Source organism: Chlamydotis macqueenii, chromosome 8 (assembly GCF_036417535.1).
Source record: "Chlamydotis macqueenii isolate bChlMac1 chromosome 8, bChlMac1.mat, whole genome shotgun sequence".
NCBI lineage: Eukaryota > Metazoa > Chordata > Aves > Otidiformes > Otididae > Chlamydotis > Chlamydotis macqueenii.
Genome location: NC_141563.1, coordinates 7744084 through 7765049, shown reverse-complemented (window position 1 = coordinate 7765049; position 20966 = coordinate 7744084). Strand labels below are relative to the sequence as shown.

Here is a 20966-nt window from a genome sequence, read left to right as displayed (position 1 = left end):
TAGTGATCTTCCTAGCTCTCTTTTCCTTTGTATAGATATGTGGGATTTTTCCTTAAGCGATTAACATAATAAAGAACCTGAAGTGTCTTATTCTCCTTTTGACAGAGGCTGTCTTTGGAAGTTGAAGGTTTTGTTCTTATCTCCTTTTATTTCCTTGTTTTTATCACTTTTATGAACAGTATAAGGACTATGTGGTAAAAGAGGCTATCTTTTACATTTTTCAACTTTTCCTTATGCCCCTAGATTGACATCTACTACCATTTATTTATTTACGTGGTTGCAGCTGATTTTTAAAACTCCTATTTTGCTTGGCATCCTTTATTTTATTGCATTTTGTATAGTGTTAGTGGGTCTGAAATATTTCCAAGTCATCTTTGCCTCTTCAGCTAGCTAGATGATTTAGCACCATCTTTAGGCAATGGAAAAATTGAGCTTATGGCAGTTCTTTGGTTTAGGATTTAGATAGTTTGTTTCTTGTAATTTGGAAAGGTAATGAAAAAATTGCTAAAATCTACATCTGGGAATGGGGAGGCAGGTTTTTAGAGTACAGATAGCGGAAGAATATGTTTTCAAAGAAAGGCTGTCTTCAGAATATATAAGTCATTCCACAGTTGAAATAGGCCTTGAATGCTGCTGATCTGCTTCTAAAATTCATCTGATGAAGAAAACAGTTCATCACTTTAATTGGAATTGCATGGTGATCTGGTAGTGTAATATAATCACTCTGGTAAAGAAAGCATGAGGTCATAGTGGAAAGATTTTGTCCCATTCAAGAAACAGCAGGTTTTGTTCTTCCTTTCATTTGTAAGAAAACAGTCATATGCAATACTCATTACAAGAATGGCTGCTCTGTAACTATTGGTGGTCTTACAAGAGAAGAAAAACAACAGAAAATTGCATCACATTGGAACTATGTGTTACCTGATGTCTCTTAGCAGAAACCTTACACCAAGTTCCAGCTATTGTCCAAGTTGAAGATATAGTTTTGAGTCAATCTTTGTGATATTCGTGGGAGGTTACTGGGAAGGTAATACAGTTGTGTATATTTTGCTATTGCTCTGGCCCTGGGTGAATCTCCTATCTGTTGTCTCAGATCTGCAACCATCCCATTATCTAGCAGTATGAGGGTTTAGGTCAACTTTCATAGGCAGATCTCTTGAGTAGGACTGAAGCAACGCTGCACAACTGTGGTAGGTATATTTGGTATTTGGCTAAGTCTGTACCCGTAGAAGGATCATCAGAATGATCCACAAGCTGAATGACCCTTTAAATCCTGTTCCAGCTTCTTGATTCTCTGGCTGTGTTACTGGCCAGTAATATCTTCCTTGGGTATATAGCTAACAAAATAAATGATGCTCTCTTCAACTACACTCTTTATCTCTCTTATACTTGCCTTCATTGCTTGCTTTGATTTCTTGCTAGAGTTAGTAGTCTTGACTAAATTTATAAAGTGGCAGAAGGTACTTTTCCATTTGCGTTAATTAATTTTTAAATTCTAGGTGCTTTCTCCTGTATTTTCAAGTGTCTACTTAATCTCTTTCCTTTGATTAGCAATGCAACTGTGACAGATTTCTGTGAGCTCCCCAACATTTGTGAACTAATAGCAAGGCCTGAGATAGCATGGGTTTTGGACTCAGAAATGTTAGCATCCAAAATCTGAAGGCACTTTTCTCAAGGCTTGTTGAGGCCTCAGACTGAGTGAGTCTCACCGCTGTCTCTGATCATCTGGTAAAGGTGACGTTGTGGTTGTGTAGTCCCAGAAAAAGAAGGGATATGTGCCACATATCCAATCTTAACTGTTCATGGCAGGGTAAGTGTGAGTTGGCAGCTCCACAGCAAGTGACTAGAGCTCCATTATTCACTCCATCAAATCTGTTCCTAGTGCTTGTAAATTTAATCCTGGCCTTCGCAAATCATCTTAAAAACAGGGAATAGCCTTTGTCAGATTGAGTGGATAAAATGATACTTATAAAGTACATCTGTACCAGTTAGGGGTGTGGAGGTGCGTTCCTCCATCTGGGCAGATTGTGTCTCAGGAAATCCACCTTGAGGATTTTGCATCTATATTTCACTAATTGCAACAGGACCTGTGCAGGGCAGTACTAAACATAGTCTCTCTGTTAATCGACTGGTGTGAAAGACTAAGGTTGCTGGTCTTTCAGAAGGAAACATCTGGAAAGGAAGGATTGCTAAGAGTACGGTCTTTCTACATAGGAAGTTTAGCGCTACTGCATATTTCCGCTTGTCCCCCTTGTACCAGGGGAACCACAGAGTACTGCCAGTTAGAAACTGCTTGAGTATGGTTTCAGCATGGTGGCCACATGTCCTAGCTTGTAGGGTCAAGAATTTCCATATTACCCCTCTGACACTGTGCTCTTAAAAAGAAAGAAGAAAAAAAGTCCATGGAGAAGATCTTCACTCGCTTGGCAGTAATCTGATTCCAGCATGGAAACTGGCATTTCCCCATTCTCATCCATTCCTGATCCTTTTTTCTGTGTGCCTGCATATCATCGCAGCCCAAAGGTATTTGTGACAATACGTTGCATGTGTCAAGAAAGCTTCATTTTCTTTAAGAGAAATGGGCGAAGCACAATACCCGAAGTGAAGTGTTTTGTGTGTGATTATGCGTGATGCAATAGATCTCTCCACATACTCATGCTTTTTTTTTCACGTGAGCGTTTTCTAGCTCTCATTCATAAACGTCTGGCTTTCCAAACTATGCCTCTGGCAGCTCTTAGCGTAAATATCAATTTATTCACCACTTTCTTTTTTAATACTAACATACTTGGCACAGAGATTTTTCCTTTCTTTTTTTTTTTTTTTCCTAGTTAACATTTCTGTTCAGTTTATGGCCTCTGAAGAACTTTTTGTAACCCACTGGTGTAATTTTACCGGCCGCATAGTTGGCACAATTCAGCACAGCCACTCAGCTTACCTTGAGGGAAGCCATACTACGGAGATTTTTTAAACAGTTATAATAGTGAGCAACACAGACTTGTATTTTAATTGTTAATTGGTTGAAATAAATGCTGGAATGAATGCTTCCGGTTTCAGAATAGGTCTGCAGTGCTTACTAAAAAAGCAATCTATGTGTCTGGAAGTCATTAAAATGAACTCCTAACAGCATATTGAAATTTAAATCCAGCTAATGAAACTGTAATTCTCTCCAAAATGTTCCTCCACTTACTCCTTAAGATACCGGATAATATTCAAGATGGGTAGCGTCTGCTGTTTTGGTACCAATGCAAACTACGTAGCAGAGCGTTTGGTTCATGTCGTTTGGCTGAGGAAGTCTTGAAATGTAATGGATTGTCAGTGACAGGGCAGAATCGTTGACTTCAAAGAGGTATATTCCACTAAGGACTTTTTTTTTTGTCTTGTACGTCAATCTAGTTTGTGTAGACTTCTTAACACAATGTGAGCAAATCAGATTTTATGCATTTGCACACTTGTTACAATTTCCGAAGAAATACAGCCGTTTCAATGCTGTTCCGAAAGGGCTGGTTATACATGCGGTTATTTCTTTTCTTTACTTCCTTGATGAGGCTGCTCATTAGACACTTGTCACTCGGTTTTCATTTTTCAGTGTCGGCAGCATACTTCATTAGAAAGAAAACGTATTGAGTTGTATTTCCAGAAGCGCGTGAGCCCAAAGACACGGTTTTATACGCTTACACATCTGTAAGAATGTATCATCGCTGCCCATGAGCCCCTTGGACCATACCGTTTACAAGTCAAAGATGTTTCATTGTCTTCACTGGGATTAGGGCTGAATCTTAATTGACTGAACAGGGAGAGAATAATCATATATTACTTACCAAGTTTAAGTCTAAAATGCTGCTAGATTTGAAAAATATAACCAGAATCAATTAATTTCTGTAATGCCATTGATACCACCGATAAAATGAAAGCATTGCTTACGTTATGTAACAGGCAGATATGAAGCGCCAATATACTTCACGTCGAGGATATTCTCCACCTAAAATGATCAATGTTTTGTCATTTAAGTGCAGTTTGAAGTTCCCTTATTAATGTGCAATATAGTTTTGGACAATTACTTAAGTATGTTACATTCTTTCTATATGTTTATCAAATCTGACGACTAACCAAGTTATATATGCATGAGTGTAGAAATAATCAAGAGGACAATCAAACAAAAAGCATCTGACTTCTTAAAAAAAAATAATATTGTCTTTTTAAGAAAAGCTGGTGGTCGTAGAACTCTGAGGAGTCACAGGAGTGAAGTAACAGCAGCTCCTGTAAAGGGATTTTTGAGTGATTAAGGCCTGTCAGTGTTAGGCTCCTACTTCCTGAGGAAATCAGCTTCTCCGTATTGTCTGTGCACTAAAATCCTAAGTACAAGAATTGTATCAAAAGGCTTTTCCAGAGAAAACAATTAAACCGGTAATTTGTTTACATGGTAGAACATATTTTGGAATATGGAGGTCAGTTTTAATCTCACTTAGAATTTCTTCTAAAATGTCAATCTTTTTCTGGTACTGATGATATTTATGACTTCTATGAATCCTCAGAGTCATTTGGAAGTGTAACGTACTAATCCTCTCAGCCATCTAATGAAATGAACAGATATTGTCTTCATTTCACAGACAATGGTGCTGGCTTGTGAAGGAGAGGGGAGGTTTCAGAAATGGCCAGCTCACGTGAGGCACATTGGAATATTTCTTCTTAAGCAAGGCAAAGCAGACACTTGGTCAGATCCTGACCAGAATTCCACCTTCCTTTGGCTCCCTGGGGACGTGGAGAATTGGTAGCAGCTACCAGACGGCTTTAATTTACAGGACTAACCCATTCCTGTAGTTTCAAGCGTGACAGGAGTGGTAAGATAGTTTAAAGCTGCCCTTTCTTCTCGCCCATGATGAGTAGCACTTGGTGCATGTAATATCTAGACCAGTATCTTCATGGCACAGCCAAGATTACAGCTCAGGAGTTCCTGGCTCCCTGGATCGTGCTTACAATGTTACACAAGCCAATTCTTGGATGCGTTTTCTCTTGTAAAAGTTTTGTGGACCAAGTCTTCACTTGATATTAGTTATTAAGGATACAGAGCTATGGAGCAGTGTACAGCAGCTGGGGACCTGACCTTTAAATGAAATGACACCAGTGAGACGTGCTCAGGCAATGTGTACCAAGAGGAGGATAGCCGTGGTTATTTGTGAGTTGTGGCCTCTTTCCTGTATCTGAAGTGATTTACCTTATCCATGTCAGATATTGGTATCTCTCAGCTCTTCTGGTCACTTGAAAAAAAACACAGGTAAAAGAGTATAGGTAAAAAAAGACATTATTTGCAATTTAAAGATAAAATAAATATATGATATCACAAAGATCAGTTGATGCTCCCAGTAATCCAGATTATAGTTGATTCTTTTGTGCAGTCCAATAAAAGAGAGGTTTGTTTTTTTTTTTCTGGCACTACTACCTGCTTTTTTATTACTTTTGTACTGTGTTTTGAAAGAAATAAGAAGTTGTATTTTTCCCCCAAATGAATAACTGCATTGAATTGTTCATACTACCTTAATTTTCTTAAGCTTTACTCGTAAGTAAAGGTTACGATGCTTTCCAGTATTGCTCATCTAGTTTGCTACCACTAACATGGGAATGCCTGCTATTTCTCCATTTGCAATGTAGTACGCACCGGAAGATTTTGTCGAATATGACTATGAGTATGGGGATGCAGATTATAAAGAAACTGATTCTGTAACAGAGGGACCCCCACTGTTCGAAGAGACAGTAGCACAAACAGAGGTAACAGAATCTGATCTGTTTGTTGTTTGGTGTCCAGCTGTCCCCTACCACATGGTTTGTCATTTTGTGTCTTCTGTGTATAAGCTTAATGTTTTCCTTTCACTCGTTTCTTTACTCTGTAGCTGTAACGCTTTCCGTTAGAGATGGAAGGTCTCGGCGTCTGACAGCATTCATCTCACATTTGGCTACCTTTCTTTCATTCGTGCTTTCTCAATTTTCTTTTCATTTTATTTATGTTTTCCCATTCCATCTTTCATAACGTTTGCAGAAAAAGAAAGCCATGGTCAAAAAGAAGAAGAGGACAGTGGCCGCTAGCTCAAAGGAGAAACCCCAAAAGGCCACAACAAAAAAATCTGAAAAATATGCATCCAAGAAGAAGAAAAGTTATCAAGCAGCAGCAAAAGGCAAACTAGGGGTAAAGGTAGCCCAGAAATAATCAAGATCTTTCCCAGACCAAGACTGGAAGATCTTTGATAATAAGAAAAAATATACCTACCCCCACTAAATGAATACATCCGGCTAATACCCAAATAAAAGTGATACCTCTTGAATTTTTCCTACAGTGTTTTTTGGTCTTTTTTTTTTTTTTTTTTAATAATGTACTTTTTTCTTTAATACTAGGCAAACGTTATTGATGGATTTCAAGAGTATAGCATAGCTGAAAATGACTATGGGCCCCAGACAGAAGCTCCCTCCAGAACTACTGAAGCAAATGAGGTAATAAGGACTCTTGAGAAAATGATACTTGCTCACCAGGTGTCAATGATTTTAAAAAAGCCCAAACACATTTTAAAAAGGTGAATGCCCATCTGTGTAAATTACATATCTATAACACTAGTTAATGTGATTTTATGCTTTCTCAGCCGGTATCAGAACCTACTATTTTCTTGGGCAGAACTCCCATTAATTCGGTAGAGATCTTGCCGAATCTTTAGACTGCAGAGTTCATGATTCTGGAAATCATTGCGTGGTATGTACTGTGGGAATGCAGAGTGTGGATGTGACTGGAGCTATATCTAGTATAAACTAGGTTAAATGCTAGACATAGGCCTCCTGATCTAATAGGAAGCGAAGTCGCTAATTTTTCCTGTAATTTTAAAGATGCAGCATAAAATGAGCCTAACGCAAGGCAAAGAACGGCTGTGACCATAGCAGCATATTGAAGTTGAGTCAGAAGCCATCATTTCCATTTAATAGTTCTTCAACTAACAAAAGCAAACTATTTGCGTTTCACTGAGGTTCTGTTCAAATGAAGCATTGTATTTTGAACTGTTAAAAAAGATAAAATTATTATTTTGACATATGTTAGAAACTGCATTTTCAGAAAGCCACAATGACAAGCCTAAACACTACACCTAAGCCAGTGTTGATTAATATGCCTGCATATTAATTAATGCTAGTTTTAGAAAAATGATGGCTGATTATAAGAAATATCATTTTCATTTTTCTTTCAAAATGAAGATATGTTGCTTAAAAGATGTACAAAACTGCCCCCCCTCCCCCCGAACATTTGAAAAGAGAAAAAGAATCCCCATTTGTTTTTTGGTTTTCCTCCTATATGTCTTGGAAGGTGAAGGTGAATTAAGGTATATTTTACTCATTTTCCTGTAAACTGTTCTTCTGTTAAATCTCATGTTTACTTCTCACAAGCTGATCGACAGAGACATATTAAAATTATTCTGTTTCTTGGGCAATTATAGGCCAATTGTACAGTAGTACAGTTGTAATGAGGTAGATCCAAAGTGCTAAATGCCCTCCTTAGTGAGAGCAGTTCTGCACAAAGGCAAAATTTGGCTTAGAACTGGTACAGATCTGCATTTACTATAACAGTAAGACAAAAGTCGTAGTCCTGTAGGTAATGGAATTAGGCAACTGTTAAATCAGAATCTAGCCTTCTATTTTAATTGCAATATATTTCAATATTATGACTAGATCAAGATATGGTTAATTACTCTGAATGTTGATTAGCCTCTTAATTTTTTTAAGATCATACTAGTTCATCTTTTCTGACCATCTAGAAGGTCCATCTTGTATTAGACATATCTGAACTTTGATTTCTTTCGAAATTATCCTTTCAAGAGACCTCTGTAATAAAATAAAGCAATCCTCCCCCTCCCCACCCCGCCCCGCCCCGCAAATGGTTTTGTACATCTCAAATATAGCATTCTTTTAAACTGCTTTGGTGCTTTTAGGTTGGTTGCTTGGTTTGACAGTTTACATGCTTGAAGATGAGAGCTTAGATTTCAGAAATGTTTTGGAAATTGATGTGAGTTGTGCAGGTGGAATTTGACTCGGATGAAAAATATATCTAAATTGTCGTGACAAACATGAACCACGACTTTTAGAGTGCTAAATAAATTGCAAAATCATTAACTAGAGGAGAGAAGTTGAAACCTTGAGCTCAGCATTGGTATTTATAAACAGAAAATAATGGAGAAGGCTGGGCTTAACTAAAGTGATGAGGTCTGAGTTTGTTCACTGAGCACTGCAGCGCGTATGTTCATTCATGAATGCTTGTAAGTGTGAAACCAAGCAGGGAAATTGAGCTATATTTGGCAGTAAAGTATAACATTAAGCAAGCGGTACGTGTAGGGTACTGGATATATTGAATTCAATGTTTTGGAAATTTAAAAAAAAAAAAAAAGCATAGGAAAGCATTACTTCTTTGTACTACTTATACAAAGAGCTTTTAATTACTCTGAAAGGCTGGATTTCCATTTCTTCAGACTCTAATTAAAAGACAATATGCTGTAGCTCTACTGTTCTTTCTTCTTTTGGCAAGTCATCATGGTGGATCAGCATATGCTTACAGTGCTTTACTAACAATAACCCACATATTCCTCCTATTCCCGAATCTTTGCTACTGATATGAATAGCAAAATCCTGTTGAAGAAGTGTTTGCTGAAGAATACATAACTGGAGAGGATTATGATAAAAAAACTGAGGAAACTGAATATGGAAGCAGAGGAGTAGACCTCAGTGAATCTGATCTGCTGGTAGATGGAGATTTAGGCGAATATGATTTTTATGAATATAAAGAATACGAAGAAAAACCAACTGATTCCACTAATGAGGAGTTTGGTCCAGGTGTTCCTGCAGAGACCGATATCACAGAAACAAGCGTAAGTTGACTGGAGGCATAATGCATATTAATTTAATTTAGCAATTCTTTTGTAGTTACACAGTCTCAGAACTGTACAAACCGCAATCCAGAGCTCCTTGTATATGTTAGATATATTCTCTTTGGGCTTTGGGTCAAGCCCATCCTCTTGTTTTAGTAATTCTGAACTTTTTGTTTTTATTCAATGCAAGGTTATTGTCTCTTTTGGTGAAGGGAGCAAGGGAGGGTTGGAGATGGGAGGGAAAGAAAAAAAGAGGTGGAATTCCAGAAATAAATGATAAAATGAACAGTTTTAAATATGCTTCTAACTAGAGCTAAAGCTGGAAAGAATCTAAGTTCTCATGCAGGTGCAAGTACTGTAATTAACATTTTTATATGATTACCCTAAGAAGTTGAAATGCATATAGGTGTCTAGAATCCTATGGCTTCTGCTGCTTTCCAGAGAGAAAAAATCATGAGTGGGGAAGGTGAAGGTCAGAACCCTTTCATGAAAATAAGTGCAGTCAGTGGTGACAGGTTTATGACCTTGCAGGAGTGATTTAACAGCTCAGTATATACAAAGGAAGATAGGATGGCATGGTGGATACTGTGAATCATGCTCTCTTTTGTCTGTTTTGTAGCTCTCTCTTTCCCTCTGACTTAATCACAGGCTTAAGAGCAAGGCTTTAATTTTCCTTTAGTTGTGCCAAGATCCTCGTTTACCCAACTGTGGAAGCTGCAAAGAAAACTAATATGACTAAGACTGGAAGCAAAATTAATTCCCGTTTAGATTTTTAATTGGGAAGGCCCTGAATATAGTAGGAAAGGATAATTTTGTTTGCAGTATTTGCTCAGTCTTATCTTTATTTTCCTCACAAACTCAAAACCTCGATTTACGAAGGATCCAAGAAATAACAGCAAATGCTGTGAGGTTGCTTTTCTCTGCCAACCCTGAAACCCATACTTCTGTATTTCATTTATCACTCCTTTCTAAACCCTGTTGGGGTCATTGTATTTTTTAATGATCCTTATCTGTGCAATGTGATACAAGGGTACTTTTTTCCTTCTAGCCCAGATGGGGACACTGTGGCAGAATGACACAGAAAAGGTCAGATTATCTGCAAACCAGAGAGTCCGTAAGGCACCATTTGTGCCTGCATTAAGTAAATGACTGTGTAGACTCTATCCCCTGGTGTAAATTTCAACTTAAAATGCCTCGCTAAAAAACCGAAGGAGTCAGGAAGCTTGAACTAGAAACCGGGCTCTGACCTGTGCCAGCTTTATTACAACTCTCATCTGCTGAACTAGAGATATCCTATCATTTTCCTTTGATATATGGATGTATTTACAATTAGGGAAGTTCTACCTTTGATGAAAAGTACTTGGCATCTGGAAGCTTCCAAAAAAGGGGCAATGTTTCCAAAGATGAAGACCTGATGTTATTTTTTAAAACCAGTTGTCATTAATATAATAAAACGTAATTATCTATACATCTCACAACTTCGTTTTTACGAACTATTACATCATTACTAGTAAGATCTGTGCCTTTATAAATCAATGCAAAATGTACAAGCCATGAATCTGTATTTCTGTTTTTCCTTTCCAAAATATTTCATATTGAAATACTATAACATTATCCCTAACATTTTTAAAACCCCGGCTATTTTAGTGTAAATGTGGAGTCACTATACTGAAATTTTAAAAAAGCATTTCAAATTTTCCTCTGATCAGAGCTCAATTTAATTTCTAGTGGATATGTTACGAATCAAGAGAGCTACTTCTGAAGAAAAATATGTATCTCGTGATTAGAAAAAGAAGAATTATTTGTTTGAAATTTGAATCTGTCTGTGTTCTGCCATTAGCATGTCTTACTGACCTATTGTTTTAGGTACTTCTATTATCTTGATGCTGAACTCAAAACTTCCCGCAGAGCTGATCCTAAAAGAATTTAGCAGTTGATGCTAACTCGTATAGTTAGGAGGCATAACTGTCTATCCCTGAAACATTTTAATGTTTACAATGCAACTTAACTCCTTTCCCGTTTATGCCATGAAGTCACAGAGTCTTCTCAGACTAATTTACGTGTCGTGGATGTCTAATGAATGAAGTTAGGAGCCTGAAGGGCACTGTCCATACGGAACCAAGGGATCTTTCTTTCCAGCTTCTTTTCCTTGCTTTAGGCTTGCTTAACTCAGAAGGCCATGAAGGATCTTTGTTAACTGCAGAGAATATGTCCATTCAAGTAAGAAAAGAAACGACTTTGTGACTTGCACATAGAAGTTTTAGATTCTAAGTTCAAAGTCCTAATGCAAACCATGGGATGCAAACTGTCGCATCTCATTGGAAAACTACAAATTGACAATAGCCAATAATTTGAAAAGTACGCATGCAGTTTTTGCATTTTACATTTCTCAAGTATTAAATATTCTCGATTGATACGGTTTGTGACTGTGGTGTATTTTTCATAGCACAGATCAGTTCCAGCTTTAGCTTTCAGTTACACATTGCTGCAGTTCTTTATTGTACCAGGTCCTTAGACTTTCTATTTATTTCCATTTTTGGGGCTGTTTTTACTGGCCAGGTGACTGGACATGGGGCTTATGGAGAAAAAGGCCAAAAAGGAGAACCAGCTGTGATTGAACCTGTAAGTACAGATGTGGGTGAGTTTTATCTTTACCAGTATCTAACATGTGTACACAGTTGATACACCGTAATCAAACCGTGTTGTTCGTGATAGGACAGTAACCTTATCCATAATCTCTGAAACAATCTCCTGCAATGTGGACACTGTAAAAGTGAGAACAGACACTAGCCTGTTCCGCCTTCTCTTTTGCTTACACAAAGGACTAACCAGATGTTTCTTAAAAGAGAGAGAATCTTCTTGTGCAGAGGAAAATACAGCACAGATCTGCTCTTCAGGCCATTGAATAGCTACAGCTTGGACTGACCTACAGAGAGAGCTTCCAGCTTAGGCACAGTTAACGCTGTAACTACAGCTTTCCGAAAAGGCAAGGAAGTCTCTCTGAGAGGTTAAATAAATGCTTGTATGTTGATTGCTAGTGCAATCCAACCGCTAAAAGTTTAATTAAGTACTTTCTTCAGAGGTTACAACTTAGTCATGAGCGCAGTAATGGATCAGTAGCTTACAGAATTTTTCTCATCTTTAAATAGTAGTATAGTAACTAAGTGGCTTTTATGATAGGATGAAGTTATACTGTAGCATTATGTTTGACAAACTAAAATGTAACTGAATTTTTAAAAAGACATAAGAAAATAGTCATTTTATAGTGTCTAGCAGAAGTTGAATGTCAGTGTGGTTTACTCTTCTGGAATTTTCAAGGACTGCTTTGAAATACATATTTAATCCAAACAGAAATTAAAGTTTAATCTGTTTTTTGTTTCATAGAAAATTAGGTACAGAAACAACAAAGGAAAAAAAATAGCTTAAGTTGAAGCCTGATAAAATACTATGTGTCATTGTTACCTAAATATCAAAGGTCTAGGTTCTGTGATCCAAAAACTCCCTCATAATTCTATATTCCAATCCCAGGAATAGCATATGCTTAAGTTACTGATCACCAAAGTTAAAGGACTACAATAACGAACAAGATTGTGACCTCTCAGTCTTTATCTGTGAAGAAGCTCAGTGTGTTAGCTCATAAAATGCATGGCTTTTTTAAACCACTGCAGGATACGTTTAGGTTACCTCTGTAATACGGCAGAGGTATCCGCTGCCAGTCTCTAACATTGCTGGAGCTCGCTGTAGCCAGCTTCAAGATTGTTTCTCCAGTTTTCGTTCCTGTGGAAAGCCAAGTACAAATGAGGACCGTATATTCATAGTTCTTACCATGACCTGGAATTTGGGCTAATGTCTGCACTCAAAAAAGGGAACTAAGAGGTGCTATAAGACCCACAACCTAGAAATAGCCAGTTATTCACATCAAATTCTTTAACAGCATTTAAAAAAAAAAAAGTTATTTTGAATCAAGTACTATGAGATCCCTCCAACCTAGAAGTTCTTCTCACTTCTAAAGCCACACAACAATTCCAAGTCCAATTCTAGTAACTGTGGAGAGAAGATCCGCAGAAAAGTTTATCAAAACACTAAGAAATGCTAACTTCAGTAGTTCAGCTAAAAATATGTTTTATATTTTTCTCCAAGACATGACAAATTTATTATTTTTTTTCATCTCCCCCCCACTAGGGTATGCTCATTGAAGGACCACCCGGACCAAGAGGACCTGCTGTAAGTAAATTAACCACAATTTCCTTTTATTACATTTGATTTATCCACTGTGCTTTGGTATTCATGAGTTAACACAATTAATATTGGTCTTATAATCCCCAAATGATATATTTGAGTTAGCATTTTTTGAAGGCAGTAAAAAAGGGTTGTCTCCAGAATTTTCAGTGGCAGCATGCTACAAGCTGAGTGCACGTGAAAATCAAACTTTTGAACGTTCACTGTAAATCTTTATAAGAAAAAAAAAAGTATGCTGCCTTATAAATTATGGTAGCCAAATATATATTCAACATAACTTTCCAGAGAAAAAATGCTTCAAAAATGCTGCAACATTCAGCATAATAATGTCTTTGATTTTCCGTAGGGTCTTACAGGTCCACCAGGTCTACAAGGTCCTGTCGGTCCTCCAGGTGACCCTGGTGAAAGGGTAAGTCAAAAACTACATATATTGGGTATTCACGATATGTCTTGCACTAACTGGTACAAGAGTAAGTTGGTTAGATCCTGATCTGAAATATATACACAGAAGTTAAGAAAATGAGGAAGTAAGTGGAATTCGGGCTGATTTACTCAGCTGAGCAAATCAACTGAGAATCTGGACAAGCATTTCCTTAGTGATAGGAATATGTACTGTAAATACAGGAAAAAAGTTCCTATTTGTCTATGTTTCTGCTTTGATGTGAATTATTTCAAAATACAATAAAGCAATAGGTACAAACATTTCATATAGGCTTGAATGAATTTAAAAAAAAAATGTACAACCTCAACTATAATATGTAGTAGAGATACAGAGGAAAACAAACTCTGCAGCATCAAAATATACATGGAAATATTGAAAATTATGGATCATCTTTAGATGATCTAGTCAGAATTTATTGGCCAGATTAAATAACATACAACATGAGAATCCTGTCCAGTCATGAATATAATTGACATTTAAGCTATTATTTTAGTCTTACGTGTTCTCACAAGCCTTTTCTTACTGCCAGAACTAACACAATTTTAAACCAACCTAAATATTTATTGGAGGAAAATACACTGCCAAAAAACTTTCCTGAGTTTTAAGAGTGATAGTTTGCTGGTAAGTCCAGCATGTTCACGCTATATTTGTGTATATAAGATGTTGAGAAGATGCTATTACTTCACTTAGTAATAGGTAATGATAAAATCCCAATGAGGCTTCGCCTTGATCGTAAGTCTGCATCCACACTTCCTTCGTATTTCTTTCTCGTAGATTAACTAAACAACATATTTTGGAATTTCAGCTTACCAAATGGGAACTTTAACACATTGTAATGGAATAACTACTGATAGTACTCAGTTTTTTTAATTAACTGCTTACTGAATTTATCATAAGGAAATTCTTGACTTAAACGCATCATGTGCTTGTCACAGAACAGACTTCATGTTTTATATATAAAGGGGGCACATAAATAATTGTAGAAATGAGTTAGCAAGCTCATGAGAACGATACAGATTTCTGCAACCAGATTCTGCTGTCAGATTCCATCCTAAAGAAATAACACATCTTAGTTTAAATTTTACACATATATGTAAAGGTTTGGTTTTTTACTGAAACCACACTCAGTGTATATGAATCAAAGCTCTAGCTCTTGCCTTAACTATTCTGACTACTTTTCATCTGAGGTAAAAAATTGAGAAAAGTAACATTCTGAGAAAGTTACCACAAGAAAAGCACATTGCATGGTTTTAAAAATACCACATTATTATCTAGAATAATTAAGGTTGTTGTTTAAGCACAGAACTACAGAAAAATTAGTAGAGAAATCCACCACTTTCTGTGGTTGCTTATGGTGCTTCAGCTTTTATACTAAATTATTATATTAGTCTAATCCTGATAATAGGTGTAAGATGACTGAGAAATGAATGAACATACCCTTCTGGAGAGGACCCTAAGTGCTCCCGCTTTTACTTACTGTAGGGATGAATTTCACTCATATAAAATGGTGCAATGGAAGAGGAAGCTGAAAAACTAATCTAATCTTCAGTAATGTGATGTTCACCGGTTGATGTAATATTTCAGTTCTAATCTTCACGAAGACTTGTAATCATGTGGCATAAAGTCACTGCAGGTTTTCACAGAGTGAAGGTTTTTTGAGTGCCTTGCAAGTGCATTTAATTGTTGTTCTATTTTTTTAACCTTTGCTCTAAATTACATGGGTATGTAATGGTTCTTTTTAACTATTACAACATTTAATTCAATATTTTACATCTGAATTAGTAATAATTCTCAATTAAAGATTTATCTGTAGTGTGTAATTAGTAGGGAATTATTTTTTAATGCTTCTGTCTGTTTTGAAAAAAGAGCTCAAACAGACTCGGTGATTGACTACTGATCTTAACTGTTGAAGAGGGGAAAAAGCCACAAAATCTTTTGGATCAGCTTTCCCATCGTTTTGTTCAACTCCTGATCAGCAGAAGGAACTGGTTAAGATTGTTTGTTGGTCTGTCTTTGCAACCACGCAGAGGATGGTTGTGGTGAATGGGTACTTAGTTTGGCAGACGTGCAGCAGGCAAATGTAGGTCTTGCCTACCCTTGACAGCTTAAACTCGTGAAAAAGCAGCATGCGAATTGCTGGGAGGAAAGATGCAATTGTAAATCTAACTGCTGTCACAACAGCAATCTGTATCTATGCAGCATGTTGGATCAATAATCATGAGCATCATGTACGCGTATTGGTTAATTTCTGCATCTCCAGTTTCCACGAAAAGTTTAGCTCTTTTTAAAGTGTCAGGGAGAATTAGATTTCATAAGCAGTAGGTTTCAAGTCATAGCTGCAGACCTTACGTAGCCTTTGAAAATTAAGCCTCCTCCAGGGGTTTAAAGAGAATCAGCAGTGTTTGTTATCTGTATCAAATAAAGCACGCACTGGAATACAGCGCAAATCCCAGCTCAGACCCATCTATGAAATCGTGAGCAAAGCCTCCGTAATTAGGTACTCCATACTCCATTTTGTAATACAATTTGTGAGTAAAATATTTAAAGAAAATAGCTTTCTTCCCTTTCACTGAATGTCTTCCCCAAACTCCGTTCTTTAATTACCGCACTAATAATTGACATCCCCAAATCGTTTGCAAAAATAATCTTAAACCCCCAAGTGCGGCATTATGAATACAAGTGTAAGCGTGTGTGAGTGACTCAAAAAGTTTATCTTACATAACTGTCTTTTTGTTCCCATCCCTTTTTCTCTCATCTGTTTGTTCTCTTAGGGTCCACCTGGTCGCCCTGGTCTCCCTGGTGCTGATGGTCTAGCAGGTCCCCCAGGTACCATGTTAATGTTGCCGGTAAGTTGTATTATAATTACAGAGTAAAAGAGGTAATGTATTTCAAGAAATGTGTAGGTGTTTTCATTTTTAATCTGATTTTGGGTTTGGAATGAGAGGTGATACAGAGTTTCTTGTATGGTGTAAGCATTTGAAGATCATATGGTACCTTTTTTCCTCAAGCAAAACATATGTTTTAGCTCCTGCATGGCTGCCAGATTGGAACCTCCGTGAATGTATTACACTCACTGAAATCCTCCTTGTATTTTCAACAGTAACTGTTATTTGGTACTATATGTCCTAAACAAGGAGCTTGCTGTTGCACAAAGAGCATGTACTCCCAGCAGGCGTGTGTGCTTTCAAGTCTCTTTGACATGGAGAATTTTAAGCATTCCGTGCTTAAAATGGGACTTCAGTGTCCTCTTTGAAGAGTCAGTGCATCCTTTGAATAGAAATAGATGCACATAGCCAGCTCTGCTCCCACTGGAGTCAAAGCAAAACACCATCTGTTTTAGCAGGTGGAGGAACAAGCCCAAAGCTGTTGAAGTATCTTGCGGTTTTGTGGTATAAAAAGTCTGTGTGCGTGGAATTCATTATTCCTAAGCGTATGTAAAAGATCTGATGAGTACTACCATCCCAAAGAATTGATAAACCAACTGTAAATGAAGGGGCAGTATTTTTGGTAAGTAAAACCAAGAAGTAGAGAGTCTCAGAGGTGGAGTTGCTGCAGTTCTGGTATAGGAGGAAGGACTCTGTCACAATTAATGAGGAAAGGATGATTTTGTAAAGTTTATTTTCTATTTATGAAATAATCAATGGAAATTTATTAAAACAAGCTAATGTTTTTGACCTCATGCTTGCACCAGGTTCTGTTGTCACAGCTGGCTGTGTAATAGAAATATTTGTTTACCAATAATTAGTCGATGGAAAAATGCCAGTACTCCTCAGGGGGATTATTCCCAAATCACTCTTCCGTCTGTAATTGCTGTGCCAGCAGAGGAAAAACTATATTTTATCAGTTTGCTCCATTAAAGGTTGTAAGTGTGGACTAATACTTAGCCTGTCAGTCAGTTTGGAAGAAATGAGTCTCAAGCACAGGTGATTTACCAAGTCAAACCAAACATTCCTCAGGAAGGAAGAAATTGGCTTCAGGTCTCCTGAATTCCAGCGTAGCATTTTAACTACCATCCAGACTTCTTTTCCACATTTACAAACCCCACTGAGAAGCCACTATCCTTTTATAACAGATGACCTGCTCACTAGCTTGAGAGCCACCTCAAAGGAGTAAACAGGTGGAATCGCATCTAGCAGTGGCAGAGCATCTTGTCACAGAGATACATTAAAAACACCAAGTAAGATGGGGGAGACACCTTTTGTGGGATGTGTGGCTCTTCATCATCATGCATGGGGCTCTAATTCATCAAAATGGGTTCACCTTTTCCATGGGTGCAAGACAACAAATTTAGGCATTTTCACTTGGGAAAAGCATTTTGAGAATGTGGTTGATTCCACATTATGTGGATCCCTACAACCCACCTGACTTCCTTTCAAACAGTAGAAGGCTTGGTAGTTCTCATTTTAAAAAAAGTCAGGTGCTCATTTGTGGGGGCTCAGGGCAATAAGTTTTCCATCACCTTCTAAAAAAAATCCTTACATTCCATTTTGCATCAAGAGGAGCGTGGCCAGCAGGTCGAGAGAGGTGATTCTGCCCCTCTACTCTGCCCTGGTGAGACCCCACCTGGAGTACTGCGTCCAGTTCTGGAGTCCCCAACACAAGAAGGACATGGACCAGTTGGAAAGGGTCCAGAGGAGGGCCACAAATATGATCAGAGGGCTGGAGCACCTCTCCTATGAGGACAGGCTGAGAGAGTTGGGGCTGTTCAACCTGGAGAAGAGGAGGCTCTGGGGAGACCTGATAGCGGTCTTCCAGTACCTCAAGGGGGCCTACAGGAAAGATGGGGAGAAGCTGTTCAGTAGGGCCTGTTGTGATAGGACAAGGGGTAATGGGTTTAAATTAGAAGGAGGTAGGTTTAGATTAGATATTAGAAAAAAATTTTTTACAATGAGAGTTGTAGAGCACTGGAACAGGTTGCCCAGAGAGGTGGTGGATGCCCCATCCCTGGAATCGTTCAAGGCCAGGCTGGATGAGGCTCTGAGCAACCTGATCTAGTCAGGGATGTCCCTGCTTCTTGCAGGGGGGTTGGACTAGATGACCGCTGAAGGTCCCTTCCAACTCTAACTATTCTATGATTCTATGATTCTGTGATTAATAATATAACTGCAGGAGAAATACCTCAGTTACTGTGCCAGCTCTGGGTGTAGGCAAACTGGACAAACTGTGGTGGGCAGTGAAAGATTCATGGCCCTGATCTCCAGTGTGCCTGTGCCGTACCTTTGGAAAACCGTGCTTCTTGTTGCGGCTCAGTGTCTCTGCAACATTACAAAGCTGCTGCTAGCAGTTTCATGAGCAATAAGAGTCCAGGAGTGCAGGAATGCGTACTTAAATTGTATTCTGTAATTCATTTTGAAATTGTTGGAAATGACACAAAACTGTTTCATTTTAGATACCAAATATTTTTCAGATTGAAGTCTGCCTTAAATTGAATTGCATTCTTCTGTGGGTACCTACCAGTGTACAGAGAATTAATTAATTTTGATACATGTTATTTTGAGGTTTTGCAGACAATTAGAGTCTGTTTTGGCCTCTTCTTGAAACAAACAAGTGAACAAAATGAAAAACAAAATCCTATGAAATGAATAAAATGTTTGCTCATAAGGGGTTAGATTTGCACTTCAGTTCTGAACTATTTTGGTAATATTTGTGCTGGATCCAGTGGCCTCAACGCAGCAGTCTTCTGAAATTAATGGAATGAACTAAAGACTGAGACCTTGTGTCTTTGAAGCCGTTTACACAGTTGCAGCAAATATCAAGTATGGTTTTAATTTGATAAATTCTGAACCCTTTTGTTGTTTTGATACTTGCAGTTCCGCTTTGGTGGAGATGGTGAGAAGGGTCCAACAATCTCAGCTCAGGAAGCTCAAGCACAAGCTATTCTTCAGCAAGCTAGGGTGAGCACAAGGAGCCTGCAAACAAAACTTCCACAAGGGTACAGCTCAAAAAAAAAATTTCCTTTTTATATCATGCAGGATGTGAAGTAAAGGGCTCTAAGCATCATCTCCTCACAGTAGTTATCCTTATTGACAACTGAGTCAATGATGGGAGCTATTTGCTAATGCATTATGAAATAGTATCAATATAGAATTTGTATGCTGGCTCACAGCTTTCTCTTGATACCTGTTGTTTTGTTCTGTTTGTTTTCCCAGATTGCTATGAGGGGTCCACCTGGTCCCATGGGGCTCACTGGAAGACCAGGTCCTGTGGTACGTAAACGAAACAGGGGCAAGAACACAGTCCATGGATCTCATTCTGGCCTTGCCTACACCTTTGTGTTTGTACTTACTTTATTTGAAAAGAAACAGATATAATCAAAGCCATAGTTTTTATTCTTATTCAAGGTCCACAGCACAACCTGAATACTAAATCAGTTTCTATTGTAGATTTTGGGGTGTTTGGATAGAGCACACTGGTAGACTTATAAAAATAGCAAATAGTTTGACATAAATAATTACATATGCCTCTACAGTCAATCATCTGTGTAATAATTTTTATAAAATTTCTTGTGATAAATATAAAACTCAGAGAAGGAGATACTAAAGCAAGAGTGTGCAGAATGATCTTGGCCCACTATTAAACCTGAATCTGGAAAATTCTTAAAAGGCATTCCTATAAGCAATTGAAAGCCATACAGATTCCTAAAAGAATTGTTCTTTTTTACTTCTCCCTGAATTTGGCTGGACTGCTAATACCAAATTATCTGGAAAATGGCCTTGTGGATGTTTAAAAAACCCAATATTTGTGCAGAGTCTATACATGGAACACAACAGTTTTTCTGATGACGTGTGAAATGACTTTTTAATCCCAGATAAAATCTGTAATCCCTACGAACACTTTAAAAGGACAATACTCACGATGAAAGAGTAAAACCAGGTAGGAAGCTCAGCTAGCCAAAACCACCAGGTCAATCTTGCAATTGCAATTTCATCTTTTAGGAAATGGATACTTTTCAGACTCATAGTCCACTAAATGGTGTAATTTAGCATTTACCATCTTTCAAAAAGCTATTATAAAGCATCTGTACCATGATATAAAAAAAAACCCAAATGTTGCTGCCAGGATCATATGCTTTGTAGAAGTCTAGTGTTCTCTAACTTTCTCCCAGGCGACTGTATTTATCCTGTCATGTAGAGTGAAATTCTCTTCTACGGTTAGTACAGTGTCTGTATTTGAAAGATCCACTTAATTTGGAAGCTCCTGTTTTCTCTACTGTGATGACACAGCTAGGTTGACAAATATTTTGCCTCTTAAATTTTGATCTATGTCTGCAATAGTTCTTATTGTCATTATGGTGATGGACGCAAAGAATAACGTTAGCATTAGTTTCATTAACTCAGACAAGCATCTAATTGTAAAATGCAGACAAGAATACGATTTTGCTATTGGAAATGAAAACAAGT

General features: G+C 37.7%; 1 protein-coding gene across 1 annotated transcript in view; it reads left to right on the top strand.

The window, feature by feature from the left end:
* The window catches only part of COL11A1 (collagen type XI alpha 1 chain), a 144793-nt gene that overhangs the window by 42583 nt on the left and 81244 nt on the right, over positions 1–20966 (top strand). Inside the window, exons 6-14 of the mRNA XM_086753159.1 lie at positions 5647–5763; positions 6385–6480; positions 8640–8885; positions 11445–11507; positions 13068–13109; positions 13471–13533; positions 16338–16412; positions 19377–19460; positions 19716–19772. Of these exons, the coding sequence (XP_086609285.1) occupies positions 5647–5763; positions 6385–6480; positions 8640–8885; positions 11445–11507; positions 13068–13109; positions 13471–13533; positions 16338–16412; positions 19377–19460; positions 19716–19772 (843 nt within the window). The remainder of the gene's footprint in view (positions 1–5646; positions 5764–6384; positions 6481–8639; positions 8886–11444; positions 11508–13067; positions 13110–13470; positions 13534–16337; positions 16413–19376; positions 19461–19715; positions 19773–20966) is intronic.